The following is a 26,274-nucleotide window of genomic DNA, read 5'->3' as shown; positions in this document are numbered from 1 at the left end:
TCAAAAACACATCACAGTCATACGGTATGATGCAAAGGTCTCTATTATGGTGTGATTTTGTTTATCTAGGATTCAGTTTGCACTTCAGTTATCTACCTGCCAACATCTTTGGATTACATTTTTTTGCTCCTTCTTTAAAAAAGAAAAAAGTAAAGTTAAAAAAAAGCAAGAAAATTACCTCAAGAATAATTCTAAATATGGTTTTATCAACATTTCCCCCCATTTTCAGACATCTAAATGCCCCCTGCTAATTTTCAGATAACGTACTTTTTTTTTTTGCGAATTGTGGGACATTTCTTCCCAAGTTGCTCATCATGTTTACATTATATTTATTTTCAGCACTTTTTTAGGTTTAGCTTTTTCTTTTACTTTTTCTTCCCTTATTTTTTGTCTATTTTCATTACCCGTATGTGTTACAGAAATCAAAACAATTTCTGAGGTTTCAGAGATTTAAATGTTTAGTGAAAGGCGTATGAATACTGTTGTCAATCCAGGTATTAAAGGGTTAACCACGGCCACTGATACACCCGTACACCAGGTGTGTTACCTGTGCGTCTGCAGCCGTCACTGATGTTACACAACTGGAACCAGAGATTTCAACACACACACACACACACGCACACACACACATAGATGCATGCTTGGGACTGTTTATGTCCTCAGTTGCTATGAGACTAAGTGTCTGCTTACACACACACACACACACACACACACACACACACCTACTGTAGTCAACTGTGTGTGTGTGTGTGTGTGTGTGTGTGTGTGTGTGTGTGTTTTCATGTTACTCTCTCATTATCTTGTCTTATCTAAACAAAAAGTACGTTGTGTTTTTAGGCTCTACAGATGGAAACGTCACTCAATCCAACACTTTGGTCGGACAGAAAAATCTAAATAATAATAAAAACATAATAAAATGGCTCGAGCCGGCCGTGCCCTCATCCACAAAGAGCGTAAACAAAATAATTTAGCTTAAGCCTTTAAAATATAGAAATAAAAACAGAAAAAAAATAAAATATAAAAATGAAAAGAACTGAGATCCAAAATCAGTATTCAGTATTTTATTTTTTTACAAAATCATAAATATAAAATTGTTGTTATTGTGTGAAAAAAAATTACTTCTTTGGCTCGAAACTTTAAAGTGCAAAAAAAAAAAATCATAATACAGTTTATTTATCTTTAATACACAGAAGAGCTTTGATGTTAGTAAGGAGGGAATAAATAATTAATATATTTTACGAAAATATCACCTCAAACAAAAATAGCTTTAATTTTACAAACAATTTTTCAGTGTCGATCTGGAAGATTTTATGTTTTGTCACATGAATCAAAAACAAATAATGACAAATCTGCAAAAAAAAAAAAAAAGTAAACAAAAAAATGACAAAATACAAACACAGTCTCGAGCTGCATTCCCTTCTTAAATTATATTACAGCGGTAGTGATGATGGTGATGATGGTGATGATGGTGATGATGGTGATGAAGTTTTAGGTGAACTTCTTGATGAATCGCAGTTTGAGGTAAGCGATGGTGAGGAAGCAGACGGTCATGATGCTCAGAGCCAGGTGGTTCTGCCACAGGCCCCAGGTGGAGTAATCGACATCCTGCTCCTCCAGAAACGACTCCCCAGAAATGTCACACCTGCAAATACACACACACACACACACACACACACACACACACACCGTCATCCGTCAGGGACAAACACATGACATGATGTTTAACCCTCTGAGATTTCTTTAAAAACACGTGAAAAAACTACTTGGCAAGAAATGATGTCCCAAAAACTGCAAAAACATAAATAAAAATAATAAGAATAATCTGAGAATTTGCTAGGGAGAGGGGAGGATTGTAAGATATTACAAGCCGAACTTTTAACTCTTTAAAATAATTACATTTAACTGTGAACATCTTTACTTACACAGTTACAGTTGAATTCAACTCGGTGCAGAACTTCAGTCCAGTGAACTCATTAGCCATCAGAGCCTGGAGACACAAAAACAGCATTTTTAACAACATTCATGTACTTTCAAGAACTCTTTATGCCAGCATTCATGCTCTAAAGGTGACCCAACATAATATTTTTTATGTAGTGTTAACCCTTTAAAACCTGGATCCACGTTAGTTTTCTTGTGCTGCATTTCTAATATTTTATATTTAAAAGAATGTTTCAGAAAGAAAACAAAATATATAAAAATTAATATTTTAATTTTCTGCACGTTTAGGTAATTTTTTGTCTGTTTTTGTTACACTTTTTTTAATTTTTTGTTTTTGCTTATTTTCAGGCAATTTTCATTTAACTTTTTTTTTTAACCAATTTCTTGGTAATTTTTGGGGCATGTCTTGCTAAATTGCTCGTTACCTTGGACCCATGTTTTTTGGGGAAAAAAATCAAACTGCTTGCTCAAGTTTCAAAGGCTTAATTGATCTAATTTTTCCCAAAATAATTACTGGCCTATGATATTTAAGTATTTTTTTTTAATTTATAGTGTTTAAGTACTGACAAGCACCTTTAATGTAAGTTCTAAACTAGTGGTAATATAAAAACATTCAACTGCAATAAACAACTGTAAAATTAAACACTGGAGCTGAAAGTAGATTTTAGTGTGTTGTATTTCAGTGTGAGTGTGTACATACACTGAGGCCGTATCGTGGTATACTCAAGTACTTCAACCAAGCGAGCCAGTCGACGATGGACGGAAGATTCACGAGTAAACCTGCAAAAATCTGCCGAAAAACACATTTACAGGTAAGAAATGAAACATATTCCTTCATTAAAAACAACAGTGGAGTCGAGTTGTTATGACTTTGTGTACATATTTGCCTGAAAATTAAATTAACTTTTTTTTTTGCATGTTTCAGTGTTTTTTCTGCTGCGTGTTGACGTGAGCGTGTGATCGTCACCATCATGAAGACGCAGGCGATGGTCATAAAGATGTTGGCAATGGCAACCACCGTCTGGTCGGCGGAGATGGCCAGAGCCATGGAGGTAGCGGTGTACGCGACCAGAGTGACGGTGAACATGAATGTGAAGAACGCTTCAGCTGTCGGCTTCAGACCTGAACACACAAGAACAAGGTCAGACGTCATCAGCTAAAAAAACAACAGTGAACCAGGTCTGACTTTTCAAATAAATTAGATATTAAATGATTATTATTTTTTTTAATTTTGAAAAAAAAACTAAAGTTATTATTTACAAAGAAAAAGGACGTTAAATGAACAGTACTTGTGAAATTCAATGTTTAAAATAAATAAGTGAAAATGCCCATCTCAAGTTTTCAGAGCCGAGGGTTAAAATAAATTGAATTTATCCGACTAACATCATAAAACTCTAAAATATTAAAAATATTGCTTTAAAAGCTCATAATTTTTCTTGATGAATTTAAATGATTACTCAGTTATTAAAATATATAAAACATAGTGTAAGCAAAGTTAACAATATATAGCATATTGTGTTTCCTCCTACCCACCAATCATGAAGTACGCCACGCAGCTAAAGACGATGGTGGGGATGGTCCTCAGCGTAATGATGTCAGACAGGATCTTAGCCAGGAAGTACACAGACACCCTGTAGTAACCGCTGATGTACTCATGACTGATGAGAGAAAAATACACCAAAAGTATTATTAATAAACCTCATCAGATATGTTATTATACAGTCAGCATACTACACTGTGAAAAGTGTGGTTTTAGGCCTATTTTAATGGCATTGTGGGGACTCACTTCACCCCCGGGACAAAATTCAGGTCCCCACAAGGTTTTCATTTTACTTTTTTAATAAATATTATATAGCTCATTTTAGGAAATACGCATCTTAACTTAGAGAGATGAGATATCATTCACATGTCTGTGTGTTAAAAACATTCTAAGGGTATTAGCTTAGCTTAGCATAAAATCTGAAAACAAAACAAAAATAACCCATAACTCCACCAAAACCACAAATTCTACTTTTGCATTTCTGTTTATATTCCAGTGTAACAGATTTTATCAATCTGTGGACAAATGAGCTGCAGATAACTTTAAACAGAGCCAGGTTAGTGGTTTTCCACGTTTCCAGTCTTTATGCTAAGCTAAGCTAACTACATCCTAACAGTGCAACAAAGAAATCACATTGATATTGCTGGTATCTCACTTTTTAAAAGAAAATTAAGATGTATTTCTCAAAATGAACCATTCCTTTAACCCTAAATTAAACTTTAACCTCGTGAGGACCTGATTTTTGTCCCCACATGGCAAATAAGTCCCCACAATGTCTTAAAGAACACAAGTTTGTACATAAAATGCAATTAAGCATCCTCATAAGATTTATCCTCTTAAATCACTTTTAGAATAGTGAATTAAGCTTATTTCACAAAAATGACTTAAGGTTACAGTTTTGGTTTATTGTCAGGGAGATCAATATATATTTTTCTTGATAATTATGTGTGTATGTTTGTGTGTTAAACCCACATGAAGAGTTTCCTCTCTGCGATGAAGAGTTCAGCAGATGATAGCGAGCTGAAACACTGATTCACGGTGATGAAGAAGAGAGTGCCAAACCTGAAAACAAAACAAACTCATCAATACGCAGACTGAAAAACAAAAAAGTAAACCAAGCAACTTAACAAGAGGTGGCCCCAAAAAAATTGCAAGAATTAGTAAAACATTACAAGAAAATTGCCTGAAAATACTTCAAGAAATTGTGAATTGAGGGAAGAGTTAAATACATTTTTTAATTTTTTTCTGTAACATAATTTTAAATATATATATTACGATATAATATAGTAAGACTCTTTTTTCTCTTATTATTATGGACATTATTTTGATTTAAAATTGTTTTGATTCCTCGGGTCTGGCAAATAAGTTTAAACCACAATTAACTGTACAATTTCTTAAACTTTAACTCAGACACTTAAAGAAATAATGATTTGACGCTATTAGCATGACAATTATACACATCAACCAATGTAAACATTTTTATCGTAATAAAATTTTAAGCCAAAATGCACAGCCTTACATTTTTGTAATTAATCAAATCAGAATAAAATCAAAAATGATAAAATACCTGTTCTGTATTCCACTTGAATTCTCTTGAACATCAAAGAAAAGGGCTCCAACGACCAGAGCGAGGAACAAGGTCACCGCGATCTAAACAGAATAAAAACAAAACAGAAATGTAAATGTAACAGATGCAGCAAACAAAATACCTGAAAGCTGAATCTTAAAGGAAAATTTCAACATTTTCACAACTCGGGGCTTTTAAAACATTTATATAGATAAAAGCAGTGAACTGATGCCTGTTGGATGTTCCTACTTGGGCGATGGAGGTCTGAGGGTTGAGCATGAGGTTGCGAAACGTTCTCTTGAGAACCCATCTGAACTGGGTCAGGAAGCCGGTGTTGTAGGTGATGGTTCTGGACGGAGCCTTAGTGGTCGTCTGCCTACCCTGAATTATCTTTTCTGAAAGAGACAGGAGGCGATGATGGTAAATAGTTTGGTTTTGCAATTAATTCATATAAAACCCTCATTTTTTGAATGAATTATTAACTTTTCTTGAGCCATCATAAATTCACTGATTAGATTTTTTATAGTAGTACTTTTATTTAACAGCAAAATGTTTTAAAATGTGAAAAAACAGGACAACTAAAAAAGACAAAAAATTACAAACAAATGATAAAATAACAAACACAAAATAAAAAACGTAAATAAATTTTAATAAAGTGAGTAATCAGAAAATTAATTAATACATTTCCACAAATCTACCTTTTTCATAGAAATATATAAAATTACCAGTAATCAACATATTTTTTTCCATTTAATTATGCATTTCTTTTGCATCTGTATTTGTGTATTAATCTGTTATTAATTACTTTAAATATATACAAACTATGTTTCTCTGTTCATCTGTTCTCTTACTTTTAGTCTGTTTTGGCCATTGAGAATCTTTTTAACTTTAACTTTGAAAGAAGTGCCCGATAATTTAAATAATCTTTGAAAAATTGACCCTTTGATTTTTTTGTATTTACCCAGCTCTGCTTCGGTCTGTTTGTAGTAATGACAGTTTCTGTATTCTTCCACGAGCTTGTCTTCGATCCCTCGTCTAGACATCGAAACTGAATCTGAATCTGGATCTAGAGGGAGAAAAGAGGAATTTAATATCGTCCAAACAGAGAAAATAAAAGAAAAAAACCCTGATAAATTCAGTGGCAGATCTTCCTATTGGCAGGGAGGTGAGGTGCCCAAATTATTATTATCATATACATTAGTCTTGCAAATACATTTAACAATGAGCTAAATAAACTGCCGTACCGTACCATACCATTATTATTACAATCCTGTTCGTATTGTTTACAAAGTTATTAAGGAAGATTGGGGCCTTGTTAAGGGAAAACAATCTTAGATTTCTAGAGCGAAGTCATAATATTACAAGAATAATTAGTCAAAATTTTGAAAAAAAAGATGATAATTTAAACTTGTAAATTCACAAGCAAAAATTGTAACTCTTTAACATGGTCATAATCATTCTTCATAAAAAAAGAAATCAAAAATAGGGGCAAATAATCCTAATATATAATGTGAGAGCAACAATGGGGATGGTGAAGTCGAGTGTATGTGTATGTATACAATAAATATAAAAGATAATGATACTTTTAAAAACACTTTAAAATCGGACATACACACCTTCATTGTCCATGTTACTGAGGGCGACGGCGGTTGAGTCTCCGTTTATGATGTCGAGGAAGAAGTCAGCAGGGTTGTTGTGGGGCTCACAGGTGTATCCTGGGAAATGAAGTTCCAGACAGAGTTAAACAGTCAATCACTTTTGCATCACGTTGTTGTGTTGCTTTGGATTAATAGTAAAGATTTTCCTACCGATGTCTGAGAAATACTCCAGTGCGCTCTGTGCCGGGCCGTGGTAAACCTGAGCATTTTCATTACAGTCAAAATAAGAGTTAATGTTAATAAAGCCAATACACAGCATCTAAAATGGAAAAGATGAGGAAGACTGGCAGTGAAACAGCAACACAACAAAAGTAATAAAGAATGAAGAAAACAAGATAAGATTATAAAAGATAGCAAGCACAACAAAAAAGTGAAAAATGGGAAAAAATCATCAATAACTGCAATGACAAATAGAAAAGATTAGCAAAGAAGTGAGATTGAATGAAAAGAATGAGTGACATCAAAGAGAAACTATTAAAATATAAAAGCAAAATATAAAGGAAAAATATTACAAGAATGATAAAATATAAATTAAGATTTATATTTACTTATATTTGTCAAGGCCGTTGGAAAAGGCAGCCAAAAAAGTGCAAAAGAAAGGAGAGAAAGAAGAAGCAAAGACAAGAAAACATAAAAAGAGAAAAAAGAAGAAAGAAATAGATCACATAGCACAAGAGGGCAAAAAGTAAAGAAAAAAGTAACAAATAATGATGAAAAACAGTGAGCAAAAGGAGAAAAGAAATGACGATAGAGTGACAAAAAAATAAGAAAAAAGAAAAAATTAGGAGGGAAATAATCAAGAAAAAAAATCAAAAACTGGGAAAACAAAAGAGGACGAAAGTGAAGAATGACGGATCGAAACACTGAAAGAAGATAAAGGGAGAAAGACACATTTTTTAAAAAATCAAAGAAAGAAAAGATGCCTGTAAATCTGATGAAATGTGTGTAAGTTACCTGTTTGCCGCTGACCAGCAGGGTGAGACTGTCGAACAGGCGGTAGATGGAGTATCGAGGCTGGTGGATGGACAGGATGATGGTGCGGCCGCTGTCCGCCATCCTGGAGAAAAAAAGACAAGAAAAACAAGGTGAACACTTATTTGTGTGTGTGTGTGTGTGTGTGTGTGTGTGTGTGTGTGTGTGTGTGTGTGTGTGTGTATGTGTGGTGTAGGTCGACTTTAATACATTGTGGGGACTTCCACCGGGGACAAAATTCAGGTCCCCAAAATGTTTACATTTGACTTTTTAATTAGGTATTATATTGTGTTTTTTTATTTTCTTGTGTGTGTGTGTGTGTGTGTGTGTGTGTGTGTGTGTGTGTTGACCTCTTGAGCAGCAGCAGCACAGAGTTGGCGGTGCTGGCGTCAAGGCCGGTGGTCGGTTCGTCCAGGAAGAGGACGGGCGGGTCGATGATCAGCTCCATGCCGATGTTGGTCCTCTTCCTTTCGCCGCCCGAAATCCCACGAATCAGCTGAGTGCCCACCTGAACACACACACACACACACACACACACACACACACACACACACACACACACACACACACAATATTTACAACTGTTTGTTTTTTTAATGTATGTTTTCTTTCTCTTTTCTTTGCTTGTTTCATGTTTCTTATTTTTTTCTTCCCTTTTCCTTGTTGCTTTCACTCTCTTTAATTATTTAATTTTCATATCTTGTGCTTTCCTTTATTTAATTTTCTTTTTGTTATCTTTTTTTATTGTCTTTACTGTCACTCTTTCTTTGTTGCTCTTCTTTTCCATTTCTTTTTCCCTTTGCACATTGCTTTTGCTCTCTTTGTCTTTAGTTATGTATTTATTTGTGATTTTTTTTGTATTTTTAAATGTTGTTCCTAACTTTTTTCACTTTCTTTTTGCTCTTGGCACATTTTGTTTTGTTGTGACGCTGCAGTTTCATTTTGCCTAAATGATTGTTCATTTCTACCTCCTTAATTTCTCACTTCTTTTTTTCTTCTCTTTCTAAGGGTCACACAGTCTTTATGATTTCGTTATTTCAGCAGAATGAGTAAATAATGACACATCAGGTTTTGATGAAAGTGTTGAAACTGATCAGCAGGATTTCCTCTTTCCATCATCGGTTAGCAAATCGCACTAAACATGACACTGAGGTTTATTTCCACCAGCTAAACATGATGCTGCAGTTTTGTGTTTTAAATGATGGAAGTTTTGTTTATTTATTTTTTTGACACTTGTTTCTTTTTCTCTTTCTTTCTTTACTTTTGCTCTCTTTCTATATTTTCTCTTTTCTCCCGTCACTTTTTCTGTCATTATATTTATCACTGTCTTTCCTCACCCTGGAGTCGGCCACTCGGCCCAGTCCCAGCTCCTGGATCAATCTGTCGACTTTTTGTTTTTTCTCCTCCTGAGAGACGCTCACGGGGAGTCTCAGCGCTGCCGAGAAGGTGAAGTTTTCTCTGACCGTCAGTGTTCCCATCACCACGTCGTCCTGGAAACAAGAAACAATTGTAAACAACAACCAAAAGGTGACGGATACATTTTTATTCTGCCTCCAAGCTGGTGATGTTTTCGGGTTGTCCACCTGTCCATCCATACATATGTCACTGTGAACTTGTCTGTCTCATTTCCATCTCTTTTTTTTTCAGATTTGGCACAAATGTCCATTTAGACAACAAAATGACATGATGTGATTTTGGTGGTTAAAGGTCAAGGTCATTGTGACCTTGTGTCGATCTAATTCTTGTGAACCCAATATCTCAAGAAAGCCTTAAGTGATGTTTTTTGCTTCTTTTTTCTTTTTTTTTTTCAAATTTGGCAAAAATGTCTTTGAGTCAAGAATCAACTTATTAGAGTTTGGTTGTCATGGGTCAAAGGTCAAGGTCACTGGGAATTTGGGTTCATCCCATTCTTGTGAATGCAAATATCTCAAGTTCACCTTGAGGGATTTTTTTTCTTAAATTTGGCACAAACATCCACTTACACTCAAGAATGAACTGATCATTTTTTATGGGCAAAGGTCAAGGTCACTATGATTTTTTCCATCTCATTCTCTGAAAACATGATAACTCAAGAACACCTTGAGGGAGTTTCTTCAAATTTGGCACAAACGTCCACTTGGACTCAATGATGACCTGATTAGAATTTGGTGGTCATAGGTCACTGTGACGCGTTTCTTCTGTAGATGATTTCCTGTCTGTCTCACTCACCTGCACCACGTATCCAGACAAACACTTGAAGTTTGGAGGCTGATGAGCTCCATCAATCAAAACTTCTCCTGACAGACCGGCAGGGTCCTTCCTGGCTGCCAAAACATCCAGAAACCTGAAAATTTAAATAAGAAAATGTTTCAGAAAATACTCAAATTAAAATACTCAATTAAAGTATAAGTACAAGACAACAAAGACACTCACGATGACTTTCCGCTCCCGGTTGCCCCCATGATGGCGTTCAGACCGGGCTTCATGATCCCACTGAGAGAAAGAGAGAAAATTAGTAATAATAATAATTATTATTAATGTTATTATAATAATAACTTAATTTATATCGCATCTTTAAAAACAGAGTTTGAAAAGTGCTTTGGCAAAAAAGCACCTGCAAGACAATGACAGAAAGACAAACAGTCCTACTGAACACAAGCAAAAAGAAACGAGGGTGGAGTTTAGATCAAATTAAAACCAGAGGACAAATAATGCAAGATGTGAAATGTCGATATAAAATAATTAAAAGAAATAGCCCAGAAACAACAGCAGAAGCAATAAAAACCATAAAATTACAAATGTAAGGAAATAAATCAATAAAATATCAATTTAAAAGGTAAAAGAAATAAAAAGAAATAAAAAAGATAACATCACATAAAAGCAGGTCTATTAAAATGGGTTATAAAAAGTGACTTAAAAAAGTTACAGATTCTGAGATCCTTATATTAAGTGGAGAAATTTGAGAAGTTCAAAGTATTATTGGCATTATTTATTACAAAGTAATGAGTCTAAAACCTGGAAATGAGTTTAAATTTCAGCACCTCATCTCAAAGTCAAAGGGTTTTTGGTTAGATGCTTGAAATTTTTTTTTTTTTTTTAATGTATAAAAAAAATCAGAATTCATCTTTATGTTAATATTTACAACTGTTTTTTTTGTAATGACGAAGCAGTTTCAGTTCTTCTGTATTTTTGAGGAACTGAAAGGCGTTTTTTTGCGGTTTTGCAAATGTAGTTTGCTGTTTGGAGAAAGTATGACTCATCTTTGGTTGTTTTTTTTGACTCAGGCACAGAATGAATCAACAAATTCCACAACACAAGACTCTTAAATGATGCTGCAGTTTCCTTTAGCCTCCTATGTGACGGTTATGCATTTCTCAATTTGTCTTTTTTGAAAATTTTCATTTGTATTTTAAGCTCTCGACTTTAGAATGAGAACGGGCTAAAAACCAAAAAATAACAACCAAAAGAGAAAAACAGAAATAAAGGCGCTACTCCAAATTTGCTCTCCAGATCAATCTGAGAAGCCAAAGCTGCGTTAACCACCTCCCCATTTTTAACCCACATATGCAAACCAAATATTTAACTTCCTGCCTCCTCATGATAAACAGGTGCTGCTGTTAAACTGTGTCAGGTACGACACACTCACTGAGCCACAGAGATTTGTTTTTGTGGAGAAAAAATATCATTTTAGCCAAAATAAAGCTTAAAAAACATGTTTTTCTGCAGTGTGACAGATGGTTAAACAAGTCCAGAGAAGCAGGTTTCTCATAATTTAAAGATAAACTATTTTGTCCACAGTCATAAATGATAGTAGAGTAAACTTCTTATCAAACTTTTGGCTTTAAAACAAACCGTCATAACAGGCTGCCAACATCGCGTGAGCAGATTAACTGAAGCTCCAGCGTTTCTATAAAAAAACACTCTGATTCAACCTTCAACTTTGAGTCACGCCGGTCAATGATTACACCCACTGAACAATAAAATACCACAGAAACCACCCGCCATAAACCCCACAGACAAACTGCACTTTGTCCCACTGCATTTTTCATAACACTCAATCAAAGATCATTTTAACAGTTCATAAACAAATTATGAAGGTTAAGGTCAGACTCCTCAACTCATCACTCAACTCCAAAAGATGTAGCAGGATTAAGATAAATCTTAATTTGTAAAATGACTAATAAATCTCCCTTGTACCTTGCACTTGTGTTTCAGTCTGAGAATAAATACGTTCTAATAGCAATTGATTAATTTTTGTTTACTTTTTTAAAAATAATTCAGTTTTTTTGGGGGGTAAAAGTTAAATATTTTCAGGATTACACAAATCAAAAGTCTAGATTAAGAAACTTTTAAGGTTGCAATGCTCATCCAAACAAAATGCAGAAAAAAAGTCGTACGTTCTTCAAACCAAAGATAGACTACATATGCACGTTATATTGGGGATATGTCAAAGCTATGTGTTTGCTGTGATTAACATGTGGTCAGATTCAGACAGTAAATCCAATTTGTGATACTTAAGAAAAGATGATGTTTTGGCTTAGAAGTACCCAAATTTGGAGACACCATCCTGACTGGAAAATCAGCAATGTTTTAGTCGCCACAAAATACTATGTTGGAGCCTAAAAGGCTGCTGGTCATTACAAATATCACATCTTATGCCTAAAAGGTCACTGGAAAAACAGTAACAAGTGTCACCCATGATTGGTGCTAAAAGTCACTAAAAACAACACAGGGTTGCTAAAAAAATACCCATGTTTGGTGTCTAAAAAGCCACTGGACCAACATCAATGGGTCATTAAGATACATCTGTGTTTTGCACCTTTTAAGCCGCTGGAAAAGCAATGATGCGTCACTAAAAAACACCCTCATTTGGTGCCTGAAAAGGCACTGGAAAAAAAAAGTGACAGGTTGCTACAAAACGCCTATGATTGGTGCTGAAAGGCCACTGATTAACAACAACGGGTTGCTACAGAATATCCCTGTTTGGTGCTTAAAAAGCAGCTAGAAAAACAGTGACAGGTCGCTACAAAACATCCAAGTTTGGCGTCTACAAAGTCACTGGAAAAACAGCAATGACTCACTAAATCACAACCAGGATCATCAAAGAAGGAGGTTTTCAAGGTCTTAGAAACAAATGTTTGTACAAAATGTATCATCAGCCCATCCAGTAAATGTCGACCTATTTCACAGAAAAGTAAAAATCTACCCTCTTGGTGGTGCAATGAAGAATTAACCAAAATTGGTAGGAATGATCCTCTTGGAAACATGAACACTGGTGCCAAAGTTGATGGAAATCTCTCAAGTAGTTGTTGAGATATTTTAATGAAAACAAAAAATTAATAACCTCATGGAGGTGATAAAGGAAACTTCAAATGACCACAAAAATCAGTGGGATTCATTCTCTGTTGAACGTTTGTGCCAAATTTCATCTCAATCCATCAAAGAGTCATTTAGCTATTTGAGTTTGAACCAACTGGGAGATGATTTTTTCAGTCTGACACATTTCTGTGAATTTAACGCCCTGAGGTTTCTTACTAAGTCGACTTTAAAAAGGTACGAAGGCAGTTCAGCATCCTGCCGGCGTTTGTTTGTTGCTTTAAGCGGCGACTCATTGTTTTTGACAGCCTCCTCTGTGTGTGTGTGTGTGTGTGTGTGTGTGTGTGTGTGTGTGTGTATGTGTGAGGAAAATGGGTTTCTTGACAAAGCAAAACTTCCTTCCTTTGCCTCCAAACGTGTGTGTGAATGTGTGTGTGTTTGATCCGTGTGGGCCTTGCTGGAGTCACGTTTACCTCCCAGGTGTCCTCCGGTCGGCACGTAGACAAACACACACACACAATGACTGCACATGCCACCTCAGTTTGCCGAACTCAGCGAAAACTTTGAAACGTGCTTCAGTGTCTTTGTGTCACACCAGTATTTCAAACGAAGCGTTCCGACAAATTAAGTTTTTTCACTTGAAAAAGTGATTTTAAATGACAGAAAAGGCATTTTTTTCTTTATTTTTCATAAACATTTTGACTTTTTTTTTACCCCATAACATTTTTTGTAATTTTTAAAGAAAACAATGTAGACCTTTTTTTCACTTAAATGTTTTGGGTGATTTTAAAGAAAAAAAAGGTTGTTTTCTTTTTTTCATTAAAAATTTTGGCGATCTTTAAAGACAACATGTTTTATTTAAAAATCACCAAATTTCAAATTTCCAATTAGGCTTGAACACATCATGTGTAATTCAACAGGTTTGTGAAACAAAATTCCATGAATTTTTTCAAACATTCAGTGTACATTTAGTTTTCCGAAAACTTTACAAGCCTGGAAATTGCTATTTGCAAGTTCCATGACTTTTCCAGGTTTTAAATCGCTGTAAGTTTCTTTAAAAAAATCAATTTTTTGAAGTTTTCTAAACTCACTTGAGGTCGATGAGGATGTCTTTGGTCGTTCCTTTCTTCCGACACAAACAGTTTCCTCCCACCGTCACCTTGTAGTCGATGTTGTGAAAGCTGACGGTGGCGCCGCGCCGCTGTTGGCCCGAACCTGCAGACTGAAAAAAACGTTAATTCACCCTAAAATCAACACATCACCAAAATGTGACGTCAGCATGAAGAGTTGAAGGTACCTGGTGTTTTGAGGCTCCATTCAGCCCGGGCTCTATCGTCACTTTGCTCTCCGACATCCTCGACCGCGCTCCTCCTCAAACACTGAAGAAACATTTTTGGTAAAAAGCTTTTTTTTGTGTGCAATTTATTTATTTAGTTAAAAATTAATTTATTTTTCAGTTTTCACAACAACCAACACTACAGTTGTAACTCTTTGCCTTAAATGCTTAGTCAGTTTAAAATACTGTATATTAACATGCAGGGTTAGCACCTATTTTTACCAAAACATTTTCATAACTCGCGGGCAAATTTTAAAGACCATAAATTCTCTGAAATGAAAATTTTGGCCATTTTTTCTTACTGTATTAAAGAAAAAAATAGCTTTTTTTTCATTAAAAATGTACGGTTTGCAAAGCAATTCCTATTTTATTTCAGGACATTTTTCCTTAATAAATCTACAGCAATTCTTACAAGAAACATTGTTTTTCTTCTAAATAAAAACAGTTCTGCAATTGTGCATTTTTTCTTTTAAAATTTTTGTCTTTTTTTTTTTTAGATTTTTTTGCTTTAAATTTTTTAGGGGTGATTTTAAAGAACAAAAATGAAACTTTTTCTCTCTTTTTTTGCCTGGAAACAATTTTGGTGATTTTTGAAGGATGCAAATCATTTCATTCAGTTTGTATTTACACAGCCTGCCAGCTTTTTAGGCTTTGGGTTTTGCAGTAGATTGTAAGTGTAAAGCAGCAGAAAAGCATCTTAAAAGTTGACCATCAGTAAATGTACTCACCCACACAAGTAAAAAAGCTCCGACTTCACTCTGCTTGAATCTGACGTTGCTGAATCTCCCTCACAGACTTCAGATTAATCTTGAGTCAAACCTGCAGGTGAATTTAACAGAACTGAAGAGTTTATGTCTCACCTGTTAGAGCCAATAATTCCCAGTGAGAGCAGATCCAGGCTGCAGGACACTGACTGCAGAGAGCTGTGTGTGTGTGTGTGTGTGTGTGTGTGTGTGTGTGTGTGTGTGTGTGTGTGTGTGTGTGTGTGTGTGTGTGTGTGTGTGTTCAGTCCTGTTTTATGACTGAAGATAAGAGAAGTGGGGAGAAGGGCAGCACCGACTCTCTCACTTCTCCAACAGCTTCAGTTTACGTCACAGTGAAACATAAAAGTCCTGCACTGAAAAAAGTCAGCAAACTGAACTCTGCAGAGTCAGCAGTTTTTGGTTTTTTTACACACCATTGCGAAACGTTAGACACACTCACACTTTATATGACACGGCAATTTTTCTGGGACCAATTTATTTTAAATACAAAAACAGTTTTTTTTATCCTTATAAGTGAAATTATTCACTATGACGCTGTGATTAGATCCAGCTTGAATACACAGAAGCTTTTTTATTGTTGTTTTTGTGTTTTGATTGCTTTTTTTTTTTCTCGCTTTGTTTACCGAGATATTTGTTTCCTGTCAGGGTAGTGTCACATGCCTTGACATATTTTCTCAAAAAAGAAAGAAAAGGCGTTTTTTTCTTTAAAAAAAAAATCACCCAAAAAAATTAAAAAGAAAAAAAAAAATCATCAAACATTTTAAAAGAAAAAAAAACAGAATTCTTCCCTTAAAACAAACAAAAATATCAAAGAAGAAAAAAACGCCCATTTTGTTTTTAAATATATGTATATATCTTTAAATATCACCAAAAATTGATAAATAAAATGTGAAGAGTAAATGATAATTTCTGTTTTTATGGTTTTTGGCTTTGATAAAAAGTGTAATTTTGTTGATTTTTAAATCCTTTTAAATGCCTTCCAAACCAGCAGCCTGTGGATTTGGAAGGCATGTTTTTCTTTAAAATAATAATAATGATAATAGTAATAATAATGATGAACTAAATTTCTTAAAAATCACCAAAAAATGTTTAGACATAAAAAAAAAAAAAGAAGAAAATCTACAAACAAATTTAGAGAAAGAAATATTGCCAATTTTCTTTTTCATTAAAGTCACCAAAAACTTTAAAGTGCTGAAAATGGAGTCATTTCATTTTATTATAGTTCTTGTCGGTGACATATTTTAAAATATAAAATCATCGTTGTCATAAATATAGTTTTCTGGACAATTTTCTTCTCACCTTTTGTTAATTTCCTGCAATTTGTGGGACATTTCTTGAGTTCGTCTTTGTCATCTTTTCTCGTATTTAGGAAAGAAATCAATTAAATTTGCTCGGCTTTTAAAGGGTTAAACACGTGTTTGCAATGAAATGCCATCAGTTAAAACCGGAAACAGAAGCTCTGGCTGTCGGAACGTTAATAAGGTGACACTTGGCGGATGTATTCGCCACAGTAGCCGACAGCTGCTGTCTGTGCAGATACTTTTATTATTTTTTATTTAAACGATCAGAAATGTCCTCAGCGGATAACCTGAGAGAGTTTGTTAAAGAGCGGCTCACTGCTGCTGCTGAAGAAATATTTTGGGTTTTTAGAAAAACCGTCGTTCAGTACGAAGACGAGCTCGCGCGGCAGCGCAGACTGCTGGAGATCATCCGGAAACCCCAAATAAAGTTACACCGCCTCCGTGAGCAAAACTTTATCATTTCATTTTATTAAGGAGTTATTGTTACAAATAATCCATTTTTTAAATATAATCCCAGTTTTAGCAACTTTTTTTTAGCGCAATGCAAATCAAGAAAATTTGCTCAAAAAACATTTTAACAACAATTGTGAAAGACAGGGAGACTCAACTTACTTTGTTTTAGGGTTTAAAATGTTTTGATGATTTTAGGGCATTTCTGAGATTTCAGGACGTTTCCAGTTTTTTAGGATATTTCTAGGATTTGAGGACATTTCTTGGATTTTAGGACATTAGGGGCTCAGCTAGGAACTCAGTCGAAGCTGCAAGAGGACCCTCCCTTACAAATCACCAAATTTCCAATTCTAATAATAATATCCGTTTAAGGTTTATCAATGGTTGTTTCAGATAATGTATGGTCTTTAAAATTTGCCTCAAAGTCTTGGAGTTGTTTTGGTAAAAATGTGTATTAACCTTGTTACTGATAGTACTTTGCTCACGTTTGCGTTTTCTTCTTCACCGTCACAGTGGTATTGTTTACCTTTCGTTCTCTGTTCCTCCAGAGCTCCCACAGCAAAATGTCTGTAAGGAGGAGGAGGTTCTGGACCAGGAGGACTCAGAGCCTCCTCAGATTAAAGAGGAACAGGAGGATCTCCGCACCAGTCAGGAGGGGGAGCAGCTTGGACTGAAGCAGGAGACTGATGCCAAAACGTTGACTCCTACTAACGAGGAAAGTGACCCCGGTGAAGCTCAGACTCCGAACTTAAGTACTGACGACACTCGAAATGCAACAGACGAAGAGTCATTAGGCAACATGCCAGTCATAGTCTCGGTGGTATCGGAAGCACCCAACGACCCTTCACAGTCCTTCAAGTGTGACACGTGTGGAAAAGCTCATAAATTCAAGTCCAAATTAAAGACACACATGAGAGTTCACACAGAAGAAGAAGAGAAGAATAAACAGAAGAAGAAGAAGAAGAGACCGTACCTTTGCAAAACCTGTGGGAGAAGACTTCGTTCCTTGGCAGCATTGGAAAATCACAAAAACATACACACAGGTGAGAAGCCGCATGTTTGCAAAACATGTGGAAAAGGTTTCAGACAAAGCTATGCCTTGAAACGCCACCTGAGAATCCACACAGGAGAAAATCAGAACCAATGCAAGACCTGTGGAAAAGATTTCAGTTGTGAATACACTTTGAGTGCCCACATGAGAATCCACACAGGAGAGAGGCCGTATGTGTGTAAAACATGTGGGAAAGGTTTCAGAAGTGCCAGTGATCTAAAACGCCACATGAGAACGCACACGGGTGAGAAGCCAAAAAATGTCTGCAAAACATGTGGTAAAGATTACAAAACTAGCAGTGCCTTGATCGTCCACATGAGATCCCACACAGGAGAGAAGCCGTACCTTTGCAAGACCTGTGGAAAAGGTTTTAGTCAACAAACAGGACTGAAAATTCATACCATAAGTCACTCACGTAAGAGGCCATTTCTGTGTAAAACCTGTAAGAAAGGTTTCTGTCAGTTGGGAGCCTTAAAAACACACATGCGAATCCACACAGGAGAGAAACCATTTTTGTGCAAAATATGCGGGAAAGCATTCAATCAGAGCAGTTATATGAAGATCCACATGAGAACCCACACAGGTGAGAAACCGTATTCTTGCAAAACATGTGAAAAAGATTTCAAAAGTAAAAGATCCATATCGGATCACATGAAAAAACACAAAGGTGAGAAGCCCGACAAGCGAAACATGGGAAAGCTTTCTGACAAAAGGAAGACCAGACAGTCCACGTAAAGTCACACTGGTAAGAAGCCCCAACTTTCTACAATGTGCTGGAAAAAATTCATTGAAAGTTTAACATTGAAATGGCAAATGAGAATTCACACAGGAGAGAAACATGTAGGACCAGCCAGAGTGGTGACCTGACAGTCCACATCAAAAGAACATACACAGGTGAGAAGGCTTAATTTTCTGGGATCTGCAGCAAAAGATTAATTGACATGCCAGCATTCAAGGGGACATGAGAATTCACATAGGTGAGAAACATGTTGGAGAGATTTCAGACAGAAGTGATCAAACTGTCCATGTGAAAAGAACCCACACTTGTGAGAATCTGCAACTTTCTACAATCTGCTAGAAAAGGTTTGATAACATTGCAGCATTGAGATGGCACATGGGAATCATAGGTGAGAAACATGTAGGAGAGATTTCAGACAGAGTGGTGACCTGACAGTCTACAACAGAAGCACTTACACTGATGAGAAGCTGCAACTTTTCAAGATCTGGCAGAAAAGAGTCATTGACATACCAGCATTGAAAAGGCACATGAGAATCCACATAGGAGAAAACTTGTAGGTACTTCTGTGGAAAAGTGTTTACCAAATGGATGGAAGACGTTTTTGCAGTAGCTTAATTTATTATATCATATGTATTTTTTTTTTTAAATAAAGATGATGTTAGTGTAAAATGTCTCTTTGTTTAAGTCTGTTATTTTTTTGTTTTCCAAATAGCATTTCTTTGAATCAAATGTAATTGCCAAAATTGATGAAAAAATAAATGTTGGTTTGCAGTGAGTGCACAGCAATGGCTGTTTAAGTATGAGTTCATTGTTTTCAAATGGCCTCCAAACATAATAAGGCAGTTAAATAACTTTTGCTTTTTCTCCTACATTATAACTGTATCATTAATTAAAATCAGTTGATATTTATGGACCTGGCAGGGCCCAGTTTGCATAATGTTTTTTTAAGGGAAACGAACAGGTACAGTCAGGGAAGAGTCCTTTTCCAAAAAAACAAAACAAACAAAAATATTCTACATTTTTCTACATAAATAACATCATTATGAGAGTTTTTATCGAATACACATCAGTTTTAATCCAAAATCAATGTCTTATTTAGCTCTCTATAGCAACTTGTATTTATCTGTCGCTTAGTGTTGTATATTTGTCTTTCTCGCGACATCTAGTGGTCCAACATGAGCCGTGCAGCCGATAGAAAGGAACTCTCGCGAGACTTGAGCGGTCCAAAGGTTTTCCACTATGGTGTCCACTCAAAACAAACAGCAGCTGGAAAAGTTGATTTTAAACATTTTCCTGCGGGTAAGAGATGCCGATGATCATATTTTTATGTTAAAATATCAAACAAGATTCACGTCATTTCATACGAACTAGTTTGAATAATTTAATCGTTGATTTTTAAAAGTTTACCCTCGTGTGACCAAGGTTAACGGTTTGACTGCCAGCAACTGTCCTGAGACAATCACATACTGATAATGCGATTTAAATACTAAACGGTTTTTAAAATGATACAGTTATTGTGTTTTTGAAGTGAGGCTAGTTGTTTCATGTTGTAAATACTTTGTTACTAACTTATTCCATTTAGTTTAAGGTTTATATATTTGTATTCTATCTCAATATAACTAATTTATTAAAAGTTATTCAGCCATCATTAGCTTTATATTTTAAAAGGTAACGAAAACATATTTCATATATATATATAGATATATATATATATATTCCTCATGCCCATAATACAGTACATATTCATACTTTTGTGTGTATTTGTTTCGGCAGTGATGCAGATCAGACCATGATGATGATGATGATGATGATGATGATGGGAAACAGTTGATGTGTTCTGAGGATGAAGAAGATGAGGAAGATGAAGCTGAGGGTGAATCACAGCCAGCTGCAGTTTCTGTCCAGAGATGAAACATCTGGAAACTTCCAGAAAGAAGGAGCGCTGCTGGTTGGACGACAGAAGAAAGGTCAGGCCGCGTCCTTCTATCCTATTTTATTGATGCTGCACATTTTCGGGTCTTTACTCTTTTTCTCTTCTCTTTTGTTTTGTTTTATTCGGTTGTCTTGTTCTCCTCTCTGTTCTCCTGTGTGTTCTGTTCTCCTATGCTCTTCTGTGTTTCTGTCGTCTTGTGTTCTCTTTTCTTTCTTTTTGTTCTCTCCCTTGTTCTTTGTTCTGTTGTCTCTTGTTGTTTTGTCACCTCTGTTTGATTCAGTTCTTTTCTATGTGCTTTTTTCCGTAGTTTTTTGTGTTCTCTTTTTTCTGATGGACTCTGTTCTCTCCTGTGTTCTGATATCCGTAGTTCTTTTTTCTCCTTTGTTTTTTGTGTTCTCTTCCCTTTTGTTCTCCCCTGTTTTGTTTGTTTTGTTGTGTTTTGTTCTTTTGTTCTTCTTGATTTGATCATGCTCTCTTCTGTGCTCTCGTCTCCTTAGTTCTTTTTTCTCCTATGTTTTCTTGCGTTATCTTGTCTTACTTTTTGTTTCCTCCTGTTTTCTTTGTTCTGCTGTGTTATCTTTTGTTCTTTTCACATATCAGCTATTTGGATCTGTTTTTTTCTGTTTTGTTCTCCTCAGTTCTTTTTTCTCCTATGTTTTTATCCTCTTTGTGTGCTCTCTTGTCTGTCTTTTTGTTCTCTGTTTTCTTTGATTATAATGTCTTTTTTTATCTAATTTCCTTTGTTTCTGTTCTCTTCTATGTTTTGCTCACCTTGTTTCTTTATTGTTCTCTTATGTTTTGTGTTATTTTGTGTTCTCTTGTCTTCCTTTGTACTGTTTTCTTTGTTTTATTTTCTGATCTGTAGTTCTTCTCTTTTCTCTGTTTGATTTGGTTCTCTGTTCTCATGTTTTTTTCTTATTTTGTTCCTCTTCAGCTCTCCTACATTCTCTTCTGTTGTCTTTTGTTCTCTTGTGTTTTTTCTGTTCTTTTTTGTTTTCATTTGTTCCGTTTTGTGTTCTCTCATGTTCTGTTTGGTTCTGGCCTCTTTTGTCCTCTGGCTCCGCGGCTCCTCGGCAGGAGTCATCCCTCCGTCTATTTCCATCCTCTGACTCACTTTGACTTCCTGGTGGAACGTCTGTGTGTCCAGCAAAAGAACAACAGAAGAGTGACGGTTCTCTGTATTTCTCTCCTGTTCCTCCTGTGTTTCAGATCTGTGTGAGAGGTTCTGTCGGCTGAGAGGAAACCTGCTGTTCATCCTGAAGAAACAGGTGAAAATCAGGGAGAACACTTTCTTTGTGTTCTTTAAACTGGACGTAACAGACACGCAAAGTTTTAACTTAAATTTGTTGACCTTTTTTTTTTCCTTCAAAAAATTCTGGCTATTTTTTTAAAGAAAAAAAATGGTGATTTTTTTTATTTTTAAAGAAACATGCCTTTAGAGGATGTTCTTTCTGTAAAATCATCTGTGTGTGTGTGTGTGTGTGTGTGTGTGTGTGTGTGTGTGTGTGTGCAGGGTGGTAAACTAGAAGACGTGCTGTTTTTGGAGAAATGTGAAGTCATGAAGGTTCCCGGTGACGACACACGTCTGGCTGTTAGTAAGTATCTCCTGTTCTGTTCTGTTCTCTCCTGTTCTGTTCTGCTCTGTTCTGTTCTGTTCTGTTCTGTTCTGTTCTGTTCTGTTTTCTCCTGTTCTGTTCTGTTCTGTTCTGTTCTGTTCTGTTCTGTTCTGTTCTGTTCTGTTCTGTTCTCTCCTGTTCTGTTCTGTTCTGTTCTGTTCTGTTCTGTTCTGTTCTGTTCTGTTCTGTTCTGTTCTGTTCTGTTCTGTTCTGTTCTGTTCTGTTCTGTTCTTTAATTTTCTTGCACTGTGTTTTGAGTACTTTTGGGCTCATCTTTGTAGTTCTTTGTTCTCGTCTGTTCTCTCTTGGGTTCTCGTTTTTTCCCTTTTGTTGTCTTTTGTTCTCCTCCTTCTTCTTTTTCTTATGTGTTCTCCTTTGCTCTTTAAAGAACATTCTTTGAGAACTTCCTTCTTTAAAAAAAAGTCCCAAAAAATTCTCTCATCTTTTCTTTTTTTTTTTAAACGTGCGGTGATGTTCGTTTATGGTGTGTTTTGTGTGTTTTCAGTGTTTGTCAGCGGGGACCCTCCTGTGTTCCTGGAGGCGAGCAGCTCCGCTGAGTGTGTGTCGTGGCTGGTCGTCCTGAGAGACGCTAACACCGACGCGCTGAGGCGACGCATCACACACCTCCGCACGCTCATCAACACACACACCGCCGCCCGGCACGCACACACTGCTTCACGCTGCAGCGGCGGGGATGAAAACCTGGAGGGTGCTGCAGGTACAGGTGAGTGTGTCATTTTTATCGACACATTAAAACTTTAGTTCAGTTTGCAGCATTTTCAGTGTGTTGATGTAATGTTGTTTTTTGGCCACAAGGTGGAGTCGAATCTGCTGCTACAGTCTCTCCACTGCACCTGAGTATAGGTACGTCTCACACACACACACACACACACACACACACACACACACTCACACACACACACACACACACACACACACACACAGAGTTCAGAGTCTCCGGGTTTATTTACTAGGATTGTGAAAAACATTGTTGTGTTCTCTTCCTCTCTCCTACGTTGGTTTTTTCCTTTTCTGCTCTGTTTGACGCCCTTCTGTGTTTTTTCTTTCATTCTTTTTTTTCTTTGTCCTCTTTTATTCTGTCCTGTTATCTTTTTTCTTCTGTCCTCTTTTATATTCTCTTCTATTCTCCCATGTTCCGTTTTGTTCTCTCCTATGTTGTTTCATCCCCTTCTTCTCTGTGAGGTTCCCCTCTGTGTTGTGTTCTCTTTTGTTCTTCTCGGTTCTCTTTTACTCTGTTGTCTTTTCTTTTGTTCTCTTTTGTTCCTTTATATTTTGTTCTGTTTTCTTTTGTGTTCTCCTCTTCTCTCCAGTGTTCTGTTTCATTCTCTCCTATGTTGTGTTTTGTTCTCTTCTGTTTCATGTACTTCCCTTTTGTATTCTGCTCTTTTTCCTATTTTCCTGTTTTCTTTGTTGTTCTTTTCTGTTCTGTTTCATCCTGTCATGTTCTCTTCTGTTTCCTTTCTGTCCTCTGTTCTCTTTTGTATTCTCCTTTTCTCTCCTATGTTCTGTTTCTTTCTCTCCTATGGTCCATTTTGTTCTTTTCTCCTCTGTTAAGTTCCTTCTGTGCTCTGTTTTATTTTGTTCCTTTTTGTTTTCCTCTTTTCTCTTTCATTCTGTCATGTTCTCTTCTGTTTCTTTACATTTTTGACTTTTATCTTCTTCTTCTCTCCTATTGTTTGTTTGTCGTTCTCCCCTGTCCGGTTCTCCTCTGTTTGGTTGTTTGTGTGTTCTGTTTTCTTTCATGCAGTTTTGTTCTCTCTTCTGTTCTCTTTTTTCTTGTCATGTTCTCTTTTGTTTTCCTCTTTTCTATTTTATGTTCTCTTCATCTCTCCTAGGTTTTGTGCTCTTCTCTTGTATTTCACCATGCTCTCTCTCTCTCTCTCTCTCTGTCAGAGTGCCGAGGCGTGGTTGCCGTGGCAGCCAGCAGACTCAAGGTACAAGTGTGTGTGATCGACACGCACACTCACACGGTCAGGAAGCACTGCTGCGGCGAGATAGTGGAGGTACACACTCACAAACCCACACTTTGTGAGGACTTTGTAACACTGTTATCACGCTGTATTTAAAAGTGTGTGTGTGTGTGTGTGTGTGTGTGTGTGTGTGTGTGTGTGTGTGTGTGTGTCAGGGACCGGATGACAGTGTGTTCCTGACATCGGTATGTTTTAGTGGCGACTACCCTCTTTACCATCACAGCCGGATCAAAGTCACCGTTTATCACGCAGAGGAGCCGACGATACACACTCCAGTAAGTGTCTGTATGTGTGTGTGTGTGTGTGTGTGTGTGTGTGTGTGTGTGTGTATGTCTGAAAAATCGTGTGTATAAGAGGATTAGTGCAAAGGATGTGTAGATGTGCAGTACAGTGGCTCTAGCCTTTCAACACACACACACACACACACACACACACACACACACACAGAGTTCAGTTAATCTCACTTTCTGTCTTTCACACACACACAGACACACACACACACACACACACACACACACACAGACACACACACACACACACACACACACACACACACACACACACACACACACACACACACACACACACACACACACACAGGGTAAATCGGCCACAGAGGGAGAAAGGGAGATTTTTAGATTTCTGTTCCTGGCGTTTTTTTTTTTTTTCCCTTTTTTTCGCCTTTTCTGTCAAACTCGACCCGGACCGGCTGCGAATTTCCCATGATGCCGATGGGTTTTTAATCCTGTCGACCGTGACGAAAGAGGAGGAGGAGAAAGGTGATGATGGAGGGAGCAGAGGGATTCTCGGCCGGCGTGTTTCAGCCTCTCTCGGGATGAAGGGCTGAAGCTGGATTTTTCGTGGATTATTTGTCCGGATCGGCGGTTTTAATGGACGCTGTTTCCTTCATCTCTGTTTCTGCGTTTTCACAGACTGAATCCGTCATGTAGCAGCAGGAGAGACGTCGACTTTCAGCTGCTGCAGACGGACAGAGAGATTTACGTGCTTCCTGTGCAGAATTCAAGAATTCAGCTTGTTGTGTTTTATTTGTGGAAATGCATTTATTTATTTGATTTATTTCGGTCCTTTTCCAAAAGAAATACACCTAAAAATAACATCAAGGTATTAAATTAAAAAGAAAAAAAACAAAAAGTATAGACCGAAAAGCTGTAGGCTGAAGCATTACAGATACAGCTAGTATCTCATTAAATACTAAATTAACGTTATGCAAGAAGAAAAGCTTAAAATATGAACATTAAGTGTTGCATTCAGTAAAAAAGATTTTTTTTTTTATTATTAAACTTGAGAACTGACCAAAAAAACTGACACTTTCTGGAAGCTGCAACTTATATTTATTTTTTTTATTGAGTTATTTTATGAGAAGACGGTTCCAGATTTAAATAACAATTCTGCCCCTTTTAGTTAATTTTTTTAGCAAAAGTTTTTATCCAGCAGCTTGTGTTCAGATTTTAGATATTTGGCTTATTTACTTTAATTAAAAAAAAAAAATTCTCAAAAACCTGCTGCCATAGTAAGAATATCTAGCCCAGTTTATAGTCCAGCTTTAAATCATTTAAATGACATTTTAAGAAGGATATTTTCCTTTATTTTAAAGGTTTAAAAGTCACCTCACCGAAAAAAAGACTGAACAAACATTTATAGAAATATTATTACAAAATTTAAAAAAAAAAAGAAAGTGGATAAAAGAGGTGAATTCTTGAATTTAAAAGCACAGCTGCACTTTAAATGTATTTTTTTTTGCACCCGTTTAAATATTTTTAACACATTTTTTGTGTTTAAAGTCCACATTTTTGATGGTATACTAGCTTAATATCATTTATTTATATATATATTAAAAAAAATAAATACTAAAAATAATTTTATTTTTGGTCGGATTAGTTTTGAAACCTGCTGGCGGAAACAGGAAGCGAGAGCTTTGCGCGATTGAGTAAAGCTTTTATTTTTGCGATGAAGAAAAATCGACATTAAAGTCTGCAGAAGAGGAAGTAGAAAAGAGGCGAACGTAAACAGGAGGGAAGAGGGTGTTTTTTTTTTCTGGGGCTGCAGAGAGCGATGATGGCGTTCACCAAATGTTTGTGTCCACCAGGAGACAACAGCTCCCC

At 36.2% G+C, this 26,274-nt stretch overlaps 3 protein-coding genes across 6 annotated transcripts in view; 2 read left to right on the top strand and 1 right to left on the bottom strand.

The window, feature by feature from the left end:
* Positions 1-1,046: 1,046 nt before the first annotated feature.
* On the bottom strand, positions 1,047-16,493 carry abcg2a (ATP-binding cassette, sub-family G (WHITE), member 2a). 2 transcript variants are annotated; one of them, XM_088073416.1, is made up of 20 exons: positions 16,370-16,493; positions 15,035-15,125; positions 14,268-14,349; positions 14,062-14,192; positions 10,088-10,147; positions 9,884-9,998; positions 9,013-9,165; positions 8,026-8,183; positions 7,658-7,760; positions 6,854-6,902; positions 6,662-6,760; positions 6,007-6,111; positions 5,295-5,440; positions 5,046-5,128; positions 4,451-4,540; positions 3,472-3,596; positions 2,906-3,060; positions 2,639-2,728; positions 1,923-1,987; positions 1,047-1,642 (listed from the first exon to the last, which is right to left on the bottom strand). In XM_088073416.1, the coding sequence occupies exons 3-20, from the start codon at positions 14,322-14,324 to the stop codon at positions 1,489-1,491; spliced, it is 1,938 nt and encodes a 645-aa protein (XP_087929542.1). In that variant the 5' UTR covers positions 14,325-14,349; positions 15,035-15,125; positions 16,370-16,493; the 3' UTR covers positions 1,047-1,488. The 2 variants fall into 2 exon arrangements, with proteins under 2 accessions (XP_087929542.1, XP_087929543.1); XM_088073417.1 differs by lacking the exons at positions 15,035-15,125; positions 16,370-16,493 and adding an exon at positions 15,167-15,311.
* Positions 16,494-16,516: 23 nt separating this feature from the next.
* On the top strand, positions 16,517-19,166 carry LOC121962100 (uncharacterized). The gene is made up of 2 exons (XM_042512295.2): positions 16,517-16,812; positions 17,370-19,166. The coding sequence occupies exons 1-2, from the start codon at positions 16,641-16,643 to the stop codon at positions 18,605-18,607; spliced, it is 1,410 nt and encodes a 469-aa protein (XP_042368229.2). The 5' UTR covers positions 16,517-16,640; the 3' UTR covers positions 18,608-19,166.
* Positions 19,167-19,758: 592 nt separating this feature from the next.
* The window catches only part of LOC121962077 (type II inositol 3,4-bisphosphate 4-phosphatase-like), a 22,669-nt gene continuing 16,153 nt past the window's right edge, over positions 19,759-26,274 (top strand). For all 3 annotated transcript variants that reach the window (XM_088073771.1, XM_088073770.1, XM_088073772.1), the window contains exons 1-8: positions 19,759-19,910; positions 20,385-20,578; positions 21,754-21,812; positions 22,058-22,139; positions 22,666-22,884; positions 22,977-23,024; positions 24,075-24,184; positions 24,307-24,426. In XM_088073771.1, coding sequence (XP_087929897.1) covers positions 20,455-20,578; positions 21,754-21,812; positions 22,058-22,139; positions 22,666-22,884; positions 22,977-23,024; positions 24,075-24,184; positions 24,307-24,426 — 762 coding nt within the window. In that variant the 5' untranslated portion in view covers positions 19,759-19,910; positions 20,385-20,454. The remainder of the gene's footprint in view (positions 19,911-20,384; positions 20,579-21,753; positions 21,813-22,057; positions 22,140-22,665; positions 22,885-22,976; positions 23,025-24,074; positions 24,185-24,306; positions 24,427-26,274) is intronic.

This window comes from Plectropomus leopardus, chromosome 23, assembly GCF_026936395.1.
Source record: "Plectropomus leopardus strain MGB_pleo_1.0 chromosome 23, ASM2693639v1, whole genome shotgun sequence".
NCBI lineage: Eukaryota > Metazoa > Chordata > Actinopteri > Perciformes > Serranidae > Plectropomus > Plectropomus leopardus.
This window is presented reverse-complemented; position numbering and strand designations above follow the sequence as displayed.